The sequence below is a fragment of the Mus caroli genome, chromosome 5 (genome assembly GCF_900094665.2).
Source record: "Mus caroli chromosome 5, CAROLI_EIJ_v1.1, whole genome shotgun sequence".
Lineage (NCBI taxonomy): Eukaryota > Metazoa > Chordata > Mammalia > Rodentia > Muridae > Mus > Mus caroli.
The window spans coordinates 33619683-33635084 of NC_034574.1; the positions used below are offsets into that span (position 1 = coordinate 33619683).

Consider the following 15402-nt stretch of genomic DNA (forward strand, 5'->3'; position numbering starts at 1 on the left):
CTCTCTCCACTGCCCACCCCCTTCACTGTAATCCCTCTTCTGAGGTGGAGACAGTCAGCAATTGCTCCTTTAAAGCTATTTGAAGGCTGCCTCCCTCCTGCACCCCTACCCTCTTCTCCCTGAACTCCACACACAGCAGACGGTTTTCACATCGCTACAGCACCCCATGCATCTGCATCAATAACACAGTGCATCTTGTCTCTCTGTCTAGAATATCCCTCTCCCCCAGCTTTGCCCATGCCTATATCCTTTCTGATCCTCAGATCCCCTTTAGAACATCATCTCCTCTGGTGACACCTCTGGCCACCAACCTTAGTTGCTAAGTCAAAGAGCAGAGGTCCACTCTGCTTCCTCACCCTGCTCTTTGGAGGACCCTGCAACCTCTACATGCCTCTTTTTCTCTCAGTGGATGCTCCCACTGGACCACTTCTTAGCAGTTTAGGCACTGGCAGGGCCCAGTATGTGTTGTATCTTTGGGGATGTGGTGAGTGAGATAAATGTCCTTGGCTTGCTGGGTCCTGTACAGGACAGCTTTGCTTCAGCTAGTGGCAGAGACAGGGATAGCAGGTCCCAAGGTCCTGAGGTACCTAGGAAGGCATTGGGTAAAGGTGCATTCACATCAAGTTGGGATGTGAACAACAAAGCTGCCTTGTTTTTATCGCACCCTGACATTTGTAGTTCATTCATTATAGAAGTGAGTCCTGACTAATTAATACAGCTTTTTTCCATTAGCCTAGAACACCCAGGAATGAAGCCAGGAGATACATTTTATAGTTACAGATCATGGCGCCTGCCCCTTGATAACACCTATAGCCCAGCATGTCACAGAGACTGGTGGTTTACAGCAAGTGGCATACCACAAGAAGAGTCCTGTGGCCTTCTTCATTGACAGATAAGCTTGGATTTCACCCTTCCTCTAGCCAGGCCCCAGATCTCCACTATAGTGGTTCATTTTCTTTGGAACTCAAGCATTGACTGATCCTGTAGTTTAGACTGTGAGTGCCTATGGTTCATGTGTGTGTGTGTGTGTGTGTGTGTGATGTGTGTCCGCGTATCTGTGTGTATGTGTTAATGAAATCTTTCTGAGGTGGGGCCTAGTCATTGGACATATGCCCTTGGAAGGGATTTTGGGACCCAGCCCCATCCTTTCTCTCTTTGCTTCTGTGCTGACACGAGGCAGGTAGCTTTGATTCACAAGTGCTCCCGTCATGAAGGTCCTTCTCGCCACAGATCTAGAGCAATAGAGACAACTGACCAAGTACTGAACTCTCTGAAACTAAGAGCCCAGACAAACCTTTCTCATCTTATGCTAATTGTCTCAGGTACTTTGTCACAGTGGCCAACAGCTAACTAACATGGCTGGCTCATAGAAGAAAATAACAGAGGAAGGAAGCTGTTTAGTCATCTTCCACATTGGCTCGCAGATGTGAGGGGTGCCATGAGGGGAGTTACTCATCACCCACAGGCCCTGATCCACTCCAGGAAACACCACTTCTGTGTGCCCCTCAAGGAAACCACCCTTTAGCAGAGAACATTCCTTTGTAAGTTGTTTTTAAGAGGGATATGAAGATGAATTTGTGTGATGTAAGGCCCAGGGATCTGCAGGGGACAATGACCTCAGCCTCACAGCCATCAACTTCCACAATTGACCTCTTGCTTCCAGAAGCAGAGACAATGATGATGAAAGCACACGGCCAACATCTTTCAAGGTTAGCTCCATTGTCCATGGCACGTGGTGTATATCAGGTGTTTAAGCAATGAGAAATGAAAGAAAAGAAGGGGGGGCGGGGATTGACCAAAGGCAGGGCCCTCTGTAAACCTGAGGAATGGGGTCTACTTTTTGTACAACTTTCCAAGGTGCCATTCTTTCAACTTCGAGAACTAATGATGGAGAAGTTGCTGCCTTTGCATAACTGTCAGACAGTCGTCAAGTTGGACATAGAGACTCAGATTCTGTTCATGTGTAGACCATCCTGGAAGCACAGATATCTGGAGTTGCAAGCCTGGTCCATCTTCTAAGTTACCCTGGTTGGTTGCCATGGAGATAGCTACTGGTGAGGCTGTTAAAAGCAGGTCCCTGGACAGGATATGCTATGTAATAAATAAAATGGGAGGCCTACAGAGCCTTAAAGCTGTCTCTTCCCTCAGGAAGCAGGGCTGTTAGCAGGTCTCAGACAGGTGCCTTATCAAAAAAAAAGTTTTTTTATTTCTGTTATGGGAGAGTCAGGTGATTGGAGAGCAGAGCAGGGCACAATGTTTTGGGTTGACCCCAGAGCCGCAGGCTACTGGTTAGACTTACCCAGATATGTACTGAAAACCAAAGGCTCAGAGATGGCCTCTGTAAACCTCTCAATGTGCCAGAGCAAAGGCATCTGGGATCTCCCTGAATCTACTTGCCACTTGAGGTCTGCGGGGTTGCTGGCTACCTGGTGCTATCTGTGGCCACAAGTCCAAGTTCTGGTCAATGTAATTTAGGCAGCGAATCAACTCACAGCTGCCAGGAGCCTTTCTTAAGTTGTGACTCACTTTCTTATCTTCCTCTAGTTCTGGGGTGCACAGGCATCATTATTGTGGGCTCATAGGGTTCAGGCTAACACAACTGAAGGAGCAATAAGATTGGGGGAATGTTTGGAATCACCAGGGCTCTCAGAAGCAGAGATACCCACAGGCCTTAGGCAGGTTATTTCTGGATTTGCCTTACATAAGTAAAGAGAAATATATAATAACTATTTCTCATGACTGAGTCTCTGCTGAAGTTTTTACATGGCTTGCAGTCTTTAATGGTTTAGCTCCTTAGAGATGTGAGCTTTAGAGTTTGCCAGTAACATAGTAGAGCCCCTAACCAAAGAAGGGAGAAAGGCCAAGATGTTTCAATGGGGGCTAATGAGATGTTTTAGGTTCAAATCCTCACCCGTCACTTTCTAACCATATGGGCTCAGGCAAATGCCCTCCCTTTCAACTGTGGTTAACTGATGTTACCCTGTGGAAGGGCTCAACAGTCTATATCCCACATGGCTGCTGAGATGTTTTAGTCTATGTTATCCTGGTAGAAATTCACAGCTTCAGACAGTGTGTGATTTCTTGGCTCAGTGCCCACGAACAATGTGCTGTCCTCTGTGTTTGTCTTTTCAAGTTCAGTCCAGCAGCCAGGAGTTTCTCACTCAGCCCAAGCCGGTAGCCCTGCTGACCTTTCACAGCGATTCCTCAAGCTGGCTCCTCCTCGGCAGTGAAGCTCAGGGATTAGTGGCCACTAACTTCTGGTGATCCCTTTGGTAAGGGCCAAAAGACTGAGGTTAAAGTTGTTTGCTATACAACCCGAAGTGCATTTTGGGGGTGGGGAGGACTGAGTTCTCCTTTGCTGCCTTCTTGCCCGCCCATCTAATTTCTCTTGGGCCCAGTTAATCTTATTTATATGTGAGTACAATGAAATCAGTCCAACGCAAGGTTATAAGATGCCTGGCGCGAGCTTTTCTGGGTCTTCCAGCTTTATTTGCTCATCTGCAGCCCCTTTGATACCAAGAACTGGGAATTCAGAAATCTCAAACAGTGAGAGGAAACTCGCTGGAATCTGGGGCACAGACCCAATGTTCTCACCAGCAGCCCCTGGAAAGTCACCCCCTTCCCTAAGTTTTCATCTCTTCTTTTATAACGCACATTTCCTTGTTGGGTCTGTCAGACTTTAATGTTTTCTTTCTCTATTATTGTGGTTGTCCCATGGGCCAGGGGTAAAACTGGCTGACTGCTTAGACAGATGAATGAATGGGTGGGAAGGAGAGGCAGCCTACCTCACTCCTAGGAGCTCTTCAGGAGTCCTGGACTAACACTGTGGCTGTCTAGACCACCGACAGAAGCTTCTAGATACTCGGAGCTTTCTTTCCTTTCTCTGTCTCAGCAAGTGGTTCTCTAAATCACATTCTACAGCTTCCTGCGCTGGAGTTAGTGATACTTCCTTGGATTCAGCAAAGGCCAGCCAAAGTATAAACCCCAGGGTGGGCTGTTGACTGGATTCTTCTGCTGTGTTTGAATCTTGAAGGCAACTCCACAAACTGCGTTTTGTGCTTCTAGGAATGTGGCGAGAGCCTCACTCCGGCTCAACTGTCTTCTTGATTTATTCCTATCCAGTAGTGTTCTGAAGTCTTGGGAGAATAGGGTTAATATCCTGCTCATTTAGCAGTTGCTGCAATGCATAGAATTGGCCAGCAGAGGGCACTAGAGGCCCACATATTTTGTACCTGCTGGTTTGGTTCCCAGTCTTAAAAATCTTTATTACTTTTCCTTTTTAAAGTGTGTGTGTGTGTGTGTGTGTGGGGGGGGGGGATATGAACCTTTAACACTGGTTACCTTAGAAAACTAGAATAAAAAACCCCAAATGTTTCCCTCAAAAGAAATTTTTTGTATCTTTAATAGAATCAACAAATACCTTTCCTCAACCCCAAGACTATAGAGACTTAGGACAGAGGGACAGACACACTTTCCAAATAAGGTAGTCACTTGTCCACAACTTCATTCCTTAGGCACAGGAAGGAGATAACTAACATGTTCATCTTGTTGGACAGTGTAGCACCATGCATGCCACTGAGGGGCAGCTACACTGACCCATCATTCACACGCCACACTGTATCTGTCCATGGAGGACTTTGTTAACACTCAGCTATTGAGACATTGTTTCTACTCTATAAAAATGGATGTTTCTGTGGAAGGAATTATAAGATGCAGACATTCAAAATAGAAGCAGTGTTGCTTCACTGACACAACTGATACAAATGATTGACTGCCGACATCCTCACACCGAGACACACAGATACAAATAGAGGGATACATACAGACACTCACACTGACAACCACAGACAGACAGACAGACAGACAGACACACAGAGATACATACTTACAGATACACACAGATACATAGATAGAGACACAACACAGCAGTGTGTATCTTTTCATATTGTGAACATCCTGTGAGACACACACACACACACACACACACACACAACCACTCTTCACCGTGTGCATCAATATACCTGTTCACACTGTGCACGCTGTTTTCTTGCCTGCTTCTTTTTTTTTCTTTTTTTTTTGATTTTTAATATTTTTATTACATATTTTCCTCAATTACATTTCCAATGCTATCCCAAAAGTCCCCCATAGCGCCCCCCACTTCCCTACCCACCCATTCCCATTCTTTTGGCCCTGGCATTCCCCTATATTGGGGCATATAAAGTTTGCAAGTCCAATGGGCCTCTCTTTCCATTGATGGCCGACTAGGCCATCTTTCGATACATATGCAGCTAGAGACAAGAGCTCCGGGGTTCTGGTTATCTTGCCTGCTTCTTTATGAACAAGTTGTCAACAATTTCATGAGCACAAATGGGCTTCCCCCAGTTAAGGCTGCAAAGCACCCGCTCTCATGGATGACCTACTATGTTTTTAACGAAAACATAAAGAAAACATAGGACAAACATAGGGGAAAATGCAAACACCATAAAAAACCTAGGGTGTGTGTGGCTGTCTTGAGAGAGCCATTCCCCTATGTCAACCTTCATGTATGTCCTTAGTTACTTCAAGCCCGTCAGAGTGTTTCAGACATTCCAGTGGTCTGTGATAGCACCTATGTCTGGGCAAGCTATTTTTTTTTAATCTCTGTTGATTTCTTAAAAATCTTTCTTTTTTTTTTTTATGTTTCTATATAGCTAGCTACACTGACATGGCTTCCAAGTTACCAGCTCATGTATCCAATTAACAGCTTTATTGCTCTGGACAAAGCCCCTTCCAATGTCCTAGTCTCTTCCAGGATTCCCGTGGATGATGGGAGAGGATGAAAGGTGTTGAAAAGATTGCATATTTGAGACCAAAGACTCTAGAACAGTTTGGAGGCATCCACCTTGGAGGACTCTGACCTGGAGGGGAACGCACCAGGGCAGCCGGAGGGAAGGAGGCGGGTGCTGAGGATCATCCACTGGTTAGCCTCTTGCTTCACTTTGGGACTGCACCTTGGCTTTTGTGCTACTCTGTTGCAGCCCATGTTGGGTGCACGGTGCATGCCGTAAGCTGACCTGCAAGGTACCTCTCCACACCAGGTACAGAGCTCTCTAAGATTCACCCATTCCCTTGACATTTCTTCCAGCCTACTGTTCCATTTCTCTCTTATTTCAAGCCTCACATCTAAGTCCCAATTTTCTAGTGGAGTTCTATGGGATTTCCTATTTTTCTATTGCACCCATTTTGGGGGTGGGAGAGAAACCTGTCAAAGAGAGTTTAGTTTAGTTGACTGGGTGCTAGTGAATAGCTCAGATCTGTACCTACTTCACAGAGGAAGGAACTTGGGCTCAGAAAGCAGCCCCCTGCTCAAGGCTGCACAACTAATGAGTGACCACTGGGATCCCCACACATCTGCAGATTTGTGGGCCTGACAGACCAGCTGTGCTCTGGGGCAGCAGGAGGGAAAGGCTGCAAGAAGTTGATGCATGTTACCGGGTGCCATTCTTGTCAGTGGAAACACAGCCATCTGAGATGAGTGAGTTTTCTGAAAGCTAGGCTAATGTGTTTACCTGGCCTGTCGTCCAGAACTACACTGGACTGATGCTCCAGATGCTAGACCACTGGGAGTCTGTAGCTTCTGTCCTGGCCCCTTGAGTTGCTGTTCTTTAGGCTTCCCCTCTTGGTATGCAAACTCTGCCACCAGTGTGTTATAAGCTGAACCCAGCTCAAGGGCTCTAGCCTTCCAGTTGTCAATGTCCAAGTACCAGTCACCTTAGTGAAGGACATCCCCAAGCTGTCCGAGTCTTCTCCATAGAGGCCCAGACATTAGAGCTGGGCAGAGAGAGAGAGAGAGACAGCCACTGCTCCTTCACATGTATATCAAAGAAAGAAAATCAGAAAAGAATAGATAGGAAAGCCCGATGGGCTAGACTGTCATTGCATCACTTAGAGAACACAGGACGCATGACTCACCTCTGGCACTGCTGAGGCTTGGCCATGACCTAGGGTAGGAAAGAGAACAAACATGAGCATTGGCTACCGAATCCATCATGGGCTCCAAAAGAATGAACACTCAAGAGATGCATGCCGTGGTTAATTCTGTGCAGATTGGGCAAGTGTGTTCATATGTGTGCAGGTGCACAGGCACGAGTGTCCATGTGTAAACAGTTGTACTTGTGTATGGATGTGTACCCTTGTGTGAGCATGTATGTGGAGGTCAAAGGACACCTCAGCTTGTTCCTTAGTTGGCTTTGACATTTGGAGACAGGATCTGTCGTTGGGGTGGAGCTTACCAGGTAGGCCGGGCTGTGGCCAATGAGCCCCAGGGACCATCTCATTCCTATCTCCCCAGTGCTGGAGTATAGTCACCTAGTCACCTAGTCACCTACTACTGCTTCCTGCTTGTTAAAAACTATTTATTTATTTATTTATTTATTTATTTATTTATTTATGTGGGTTAGAACTCAGGTTTCTGCAAGGTAAGCACTTTATCCTCTGAGCAATTACCAGCCCCCGGTCTGTGTAATACAAACATGAAGCAAGCTCTTCATGTTTATATAACTGTAGACTTGAGGTAACATTTTATTAGAGATGGTATAGAAAATAGAAGACATATGTAAGGAAAAAAAATCATTAAAAAAAAAAAGAAGAAAAAATCAATACCGTGTTCCTATGTGTATGTCTGTAATGAGGATACAAGCATACTTTTATAATCAAAACAATGTATTAATGTATATGCATGAATAATGTGGGTGCATGTGTGTGCATGTGTGTGTATGTATGTGTATGTGTGTGTGTGTGTGTGTGTGTGTGGTTGCCATGGCACATATGTAGGGATTAGAGGATAACTCTCTGGACTTGGTTGTCTACTTCCACTCTACCAAGACAAGGTACCTCATTTCTCTGCTTCCTGCTCTAGGATGACCTGTCCTAAGAGCTGCCAGGCAATGCCCCTGTCTCCACTTCTCATCTCCCCTTAGTAGGGCAGCAATTACAGATGCCAGTCACAGCAGTAGGCCTTTTGGGTGGGTTTTGGGCATGGAACTCAGGTGGTCAGGATAGCATCAGTGCTCTATGCACACATTAAGGCACATAGGTGTTTAGATGTCTTCATGTGAGTGTGACACTCTATTCATTACGCAGTGTTATTGAAAAACACATTTGTTGGCCACTGTGGCACTTTTGGAGAGGATTTAGGCTCTTGCTAATTATTGAGTATTATAAACAAGATTGCAAAACCCATCCTTTCTTGCATTTCAGTCTCATCTCTGAGCATCTCAGCGGGCAGACAGTAATCCAGTCCAAAGAAAGCACCAGAGTGGGGCATTCTCAGTCCCTGGTTGCACATTCCTCAGATGCTTTCTGGATGGCTTTGTATTGATTCATATTAACTTATGTTTTTACCCATTGAACATGAAGTGGCTGCCCGCTGTGTCTCACCACCACAATCCATGTTCCAACCCCACTTTACCCTATTTGACACTTGATCCTTATTGTTCCAATTTTGTTTCTGAGATGGCTACAACGTTTGAATAATTACACGCCTCTCCTCTTTGGTAAGTCACTTGGGCACATCTTTGTTCATTTTCTGATGACAAGCTCTTGGCGTAGCCACAAACGTCACCCTTGGACGGCGTTCCCTTGGGTGTAACTTTTCCCTAGACTTGGCTTCTGGCCGGAAAAACCCCAGGGCAATGGAAAGCTCCAAGGACTGCTGCTTCCGTGAGCTGACTTGTTTGCGCCTTTAATAACCGCTGGCCCTCTCTGCACACCTTTCCTCCGAGGCGCTCTAAGTGCGTCACAGCTGCAATTAATTGAGCATCGCAACACACATTGCGTGTAAATATTTATGAGGCCTATCTGTGGCTGGGATGTTGGGCACACAATAGTTAAGCAATGAAGCATTAGTAACCAGGAAACGGGAGCTCAGGAGTCCGGATACTGCCTGTTCGGACACTGCCCCTTCCCTAACTTCATCTTCCAAATGACCTTGGGGAGCCGATGCCCTTCCAAACAAGAAACAGGGCACAGGGATGCACAAATAGCCCAATCCAGGCAGTTGCTGAGAGGCAAGGAAATTGCTTTAAGCTTTGCTGCTACTCCAGCCTGGCTGTCTCCCTCCCCAAGCCTGTGGGATGTGCTGAGTCTCACGGGGGAGCCACCATGCATCTGCAGCCCAGAGCCCTGTGGTTAGCAGTTGGTGCCCTTTCAAGTATGCCGAGCTTCAGCAGAAACGAACAGTAAATTACCTAGTGAGATGAAAACTCTGTATGTGGGGCCTGCTAACACACTCTTGTCCACCCTAGATACACAACTTCTCCCCGTACCCCCACCCCCACTGGAGATCATGGCGTCCAGATATGTAACTTATGACATGTGCAATATAGAAGGAGTTTCTATGACCGTGGCCAGTGAGTTCATTAGTAATGGAGCAAATATCCAAGGGACTGACTCCAGGCAGGGATTCTAAAGTGGGCCAGATGTATGTAAGAACTTCTATGCCAAAGGCAAAGTCTTCTGCAGGTCCCAGGGAGGACTCTCAACACCCACTGCCTTCTGCCTTTGGCCTCCCCAGGATCTTAGAATGGAAGGCTAGGCAGGAGAGTTGAGACCTGAGCCACGGTAGTGTTCTTTCTCTCCCTGGACTCTGGGATGAGGCCTTTTGGTATACAAGTGAACAAAAGATGACAAAAAACCATTGCTCATCTGTCTGCCTGTCTGCCTGCCTGTCTGGGCACTGAGCAATCTTTTCAGCAGAGGTTAACACACTTACACTTATATTCTCAATTTCTTTTTTCCCTCGAATGCAATTTTTTTTTTTTTTTTTTAGTTTAGATTTCTGGATTGATCATTTAATAGATTTTTTTTTGAGACAAGGCCCATTTGGCCTTGCTTTGAAATCCCCATCTCCTGTTTCAGCCCCCCAAGTGCTGGGACTGCAGATATGTAACAGCCCAGTCCTCACTTTTCCTTTTGACTTCCAGAAAGCCATAGGTGTTACTACGCAGGTGCTGTGAAGAGCCTAGTGCTATCCAGCATTGCTGTTCTGATGACACAGAAAGGAAGGGTGGCTGCCTGGGGGGCAGGAGAAGGGTGGAGCATTTAAGGGTACAGTGTTTTGGTTTTTACAAGAAAATAGGTCTTAGGGGTGGTTTAGTAGCTTCAGCATGCGCATAACTAACAGAGCTGTGTGCACAGCTCAAATGTTTGAGAGCTGATCTCATGTTATGGGTTTTTATGTCATACCAAGTAATAGTTATACACAGAGATGGGAGAACATGTTTGGAGGCAGTAGATACTGGTTTCTGCCATAGGTTTTAAGCCAATGAGATCTCTATCTTCTACTCAGCAGATGTAACTAAAACTTAACCCGCCTAGAGTGGCACAACAAACTACTGCCAGAGTCAGGTTTCCACCCTGAGTTTCATGTTATTCCCAAGCCTAGAGCAACGACACAGCTTGCAGAAGGCTGTGCATCTGGAAGCATCCTCCCCATTGCCAAGGCTGTCTGAAAGTGGCTGATCTGCTTCACTCTGGGTGGGGTTCCACAAGATAGTCGGGTATTCATATGTCATGTCCTCGGGGGATTCTGCACCCTAGTGGCCCTCTGTGCGTCAATGCAAGCATGTGAATTAGCAGAGGAAGTCTCAGCAAAACAGGGAAGGGGGCCGTTATTCCAGCTGAGCCTGCTGCTATGATCCAGAGAACTGGAAAAAAATGAGTTTGGGGTGGGGAGGCTGGCACTGTTACCGGAAATAGAAGAAGAAGGAGGCTGGGAATTGTGGGTCTGTCTGGATGGAGTGTGGACATCATCCTGACACTAGCAGCTGCCGAGCTCTCTGGAAAGGCTCCCGTGTTAATGCTCTTTGCAGCCTGACAGCCGACGGTGACGAATGAAAGACGCTGCTAGCTGACTTTGTGGGGATTTGATATGCTCTGCCTGGGCTCCAGTGAGGGCAGCATGTTAGCAAGCTGCCCCTTGCCAGGGAATCACAAGATGTATTCTGGCTTCCTTTTGTCAACAGCATCAACAACATAACCATGTGCAAATGGACCACAGTTGGAAAGAGCACAAGACTGGCAGCATCCTCTGCCCTCATTCTCCAGCTATAGACTTCCCTTCACATCTGGGCCTGAAGGAAGCAGGTTTTTCCTTCCTCTGCATTTCCTGCATGTGTGGCAGGTGTCATCACTGTGGCAGGCAACTTCGCAAACTATAGGATGATCAAGATTTGCCCTCACACGTTTGTGGTTTTCTGATATGAAAGCTTATTACAAATCAATTTTAAATCTGGAATTATTTTTAATTTTTAATTCTTTTAAATAATTGAATGCATTTAATGAGCTTTAATTTTTAAAGAATACTAAAACAAACACTCCCCTCCCCCACTTCTCCTGCTGCCTGGCACACTGGATGTGAGGATACAGACAGTGTACTCCTATCCACGGGAACACGGGTGTGTTTTCTGGGTCCCGTGGAGATGGGACTGAGCCTTGTCTCCAGGGTTGAACTCCTGGAATAGAGACTAATAACTCATTGCTCCCTGGAATTTGGTAGCAAACCCTTAGGGAAGTGATTCATGTGATCTTACATCATCAGCCTTTTTCATCACCCAAGCTTCCAAGCGCTACTGGTTCTAAGTCTACATCTTATTTAACCGCTCTTCACAAAATTGGAAGGTTACTCCGGAATAAAATTCTGTAGCTTTTGAAAGACAGCTGATGTGGTTAGAAGGTACTAAACTCGTTTTAAATATAAAGAGAAGTGAAAGAGAACACAATTTCTGAGTTCAGTCCTTTCCCCCCTATTAATTTGAATGTCTGCATTGGGAACTGAGTGTGTTGAAAAAAAAATGAACTCACACAGTCTGTCCTGAGGAACAGTGTCTTTGCCTCCATCCTCAGACTCTCATAGAACACTTGTGCCAGATGGCGAATTAGAGATGTTAGCAACTCCTTTCATTTTGCAGGTGGGTGACAAGATGATTGATTCCCTCTGGAGCCAAAGGTGCTGTGCTCCACACCCAGACTGGTGAACCCTGTTTAGAGGAGGAAGTTCTCACTGGAGAACTATGGGCCTAAGGTTTGGATACACACGGAATAGTCAGAGGGTGGAGAACCTGGAGGACTCAGCAGGCTGGTGTGACTGGAGGTGTACAGTGGAAAGTTTGGCGTGGCAAAGATGTGCAAAAGTGTGTCTCAGTAAGGTAATCTAGGAACACACAGAGTGGTTGGAAAGGGGCCAGCTGGGATGTCCAATGGTCTTGGGGGATGGGGGAAGAGCATAACGAATGGATGCAAGTGCCTTTCTTATTTCTCAAGTGATCACAAAAATCTCCTGTATTTCCTGGATGTACACACCACCCTTGTTTGACTGAATTCAACCATACAACTGGAACAGAGCCCATCTTGAATTCTCAGACTATCTATAGTGGTCCATAAAAGGAGATGGGCACCTCGTCTGGGGCCCAGAGCTTGGTCTGTAAGTACAGGCATATTGGTGAATGAGCAGGACTGAGTAAATGGGTGAGAGAATGCAAGCCATGCGCACATGCTCAAGGAGGCATGGGTCCGAGGCATCCCATGAGGATGTAGGCTTGGAAACGCTTTGTAGTCACGTCCAATCACAACGAGGCTAATAGAATATCCAAACATAGTAGTAGTCTTCTACACCAATTCCCTTGGAGTGGGGAAGGTCTACATTTTCACAATAGTGGAGACTGGGGAGGGTCCCATGGTCCTTGGAAACTAGTGAAATTTATTCAAGGTGAAATTGTATCAGCTTTCTATTTGATAAGTGAACAAATGGTCCTGCTGTTTTTTCAAACTTCCATGGTGAGTTTCTAGAATCTTCCTCTTTTGGACATACCAACTATACACATCTGTGGCTATGCTGATACACATATACTCTACACTATTGAAGTCCAGAATGCTTTTATTTGATTAATTCCTGTGAACACTGTTTGGGGCAAATGGCTTGAGAAGTCCTCACATATGGTACCACCCATATGTCCCTGAGCTTTCCCTTACCCCAGTAACCATCTGGATCACCTGTCTTCCAGCTCTTGTGCAACTTCTTGCTCTAGTGATATATCTTAGCAAAGTTAGAGAGCTACATGCGATTATTTACATGCCACTTATATTGATGAACTTCTGAGGACAGACAGCATGCTCTTGAGTGTTGCGGTCCTCTTCATATTAGCAGGGAATGCTTCTGACAAAGACTCAAAACTGACGATGGAGCTGGTCACCTGGATGGGTGCTACCGCAGGCAAGTCAGACAGCAGGATGGCTTGTCACACCCATTTTAGCTGGGGCATTGCCTCAGTTGTCTGAAGAATTGGAAATCCTCTCCTTCTCTTTTTGATCTCTGCTTGGTCTCTGCCTTACATTCCCAATCCCCTCTTTCCTTGTCCCCAGGTTAGAGTTCTCTCTGCCATCCACTTAAATGTATCCAGTATACACTTGACACTGAAAACGCCTCTGGGCACAGTGATGTGTCCAATAACCAGGGTTTTCAGCACTACAACGCTGTCATGACTTAACTTTCACCTTACATTTCCTTGGTCCCTTTCATCGGATGCTTATCCTGGCACCTACTACTAAGGGCTTGTTGTGTGGCTAAGACAAAAGGTGACAGACACCCCAGTGGATGCTTGCATCCTCAGAGAGTGTGTTGGGTCACTTGGAAGCTTATTTTCTGTACCATGGAGTGGATACACTAAATGACCCTCACCAGTGCTGTGAAGCCCCAGAGCGGCTGTGTTTGGCAAGATGAAACCTGAGTCTGGAAGAGCAGCCAGGCAACAGTGCTAGCCAACTCCCGTTCTTACATGTCTCAGGGGCATAGCAGTAGGTGTCCTTGACTCCTAAGGGTGAGGACTGCCCTTCCAGTGTATTGAGATGTCACAGCCATCTGCCACTTGTTCCCTGGAGAACAGGTTTGGAGCAGGAAAGGGAAATTGCTTTGTGGAAAGCAAAGACAGAGATCAGAGTGTTGGGTCTGCTACTGGCTGGAGTCTGGATTTGGCTAGACCTTCAGTTGACCAAAAGATCCCATTTCCCTGGGTCCCTACAGAGCCAGCTTCTCTTCTGCCATGTGCAGGACTTATTGCCTTTCTGTTTTTGCATCCCCAACCCTCCCACCCCAGCAGAGATCAAGCATCTTCTTGGCCAAAGCTGTGTTTTGTTCATTCCTTAAGGAGGCCCACGTAAGAGTCAGAAATGATTGTAGTAGGAGAGCCACTGACGTCCTTCATGATATCCTCTTCCTTCCATCCATTTGATGCTGTTCAGCCAGAATGGAAGCACAGAGACGAGACCAGAAGCCTCTCACTTGGGCTCGAAGGCTCGAGCAGGAAAACTGAGGTCCTTGAATCTGAGTGTGCATCCGAGTCACAGGAGGGCTGATGTAAACACAGGGGACTGTCCCTCAATGCTTGCACTTCTCACAGGATCTCAGAGTCTGAGAAAGTACCTTTCTGAGTTCCAGTGCATGCTAAGATGGCTGGTGCCAGGCCCAGCCTCTAGAGACATCATTGCAGGAGACATCACCCTTATCATAGATATGATGTGATAACCAGTCCTGTGATACCCATGCTCCTCTTTGATGGGGTTTGCAACAGGAGTAGATTAGTGATGCTTAGGGACAGAAAACCAAGCACACTTGCCATTGGTGTCTTCAGGCCACTGCTTCCTCAACCTCATGGATTCCAGAATCTATGGCTCTTGAATCTCTTTTTAATAAATACTTTGATATTTGTGTTTATCTAACCGTATGCATTACTCCATCTAGACTTTCAATCTCTCTAGATTACTCACAGTAACTAATACAATATAGGCATGGTGTGAACATCTGATAGGCAGCAGAATAAGGAAGAGAAAACACTGCACGTGCTCACTGCAGAGTGTTTCTGACCTACGGCTGGTTGAATCCCTAAAAGGGGAGTCACAGAGAAGATCAGCTGTGTGCTGATCGTTAGGGTCCAGTAGTGATAATGGCTTTGAAGTTCAGTTCTGAATTCAAATCTAGCTATCCAGACTTACTATTTCTGTGATGATGACCGCAGTGGGCTACATCCTTAGACTGATTTCTATACTTAAAAATAGGGATACAGATGTCTGATTCAGATCAAACTTGTGAATGTTTGAATTTACACACTCCTTTTATGGTGTCTGGTGCATGCCAGTGCCGGATACTGATTGAGTGTGGTCTCAGCTGGAAAGATCTCACTGGTGTGTTTCAGTCTCTATGTTCATGGGAAATTGTACACAAGAGAAACGGTTGTTGTCAATGGAGCTGTCTTAGTCAGGGTTTCTATTCCTGCACAAACATCATGACCAAGAAGCAAGTTGGGGAGGAAAGGGTTTATTCAGCTTACACTTCCATATTGCTGTTCATCACCAAAGGAAGTCAGGACTGGA

At 46.1% G+C, this 15402-nt stretch overlaps 1 protein-coding gene across 1 annotated transcript in view; it reads right to left on the reverse strand.

The window, feature by feature from the left end:
• Positions 1–15402, reverse strand: part of Clnk (cytokine dependent hematopoietic cell linker) — a 167866-nt gene that overhangs the window by 69713 nt on the left and 82751 nt on the right. Inside the window, exon 4 of the mRNA XM_021163546.1 lies at positions 6952–6980. Within this exon, the coding sequence (XP_021019205.1) occupies positions 6952–6980 (29 nt within the window). The remainder of the gene's footprint in view (positions 1–6951; positions 6981–15402) is intronic.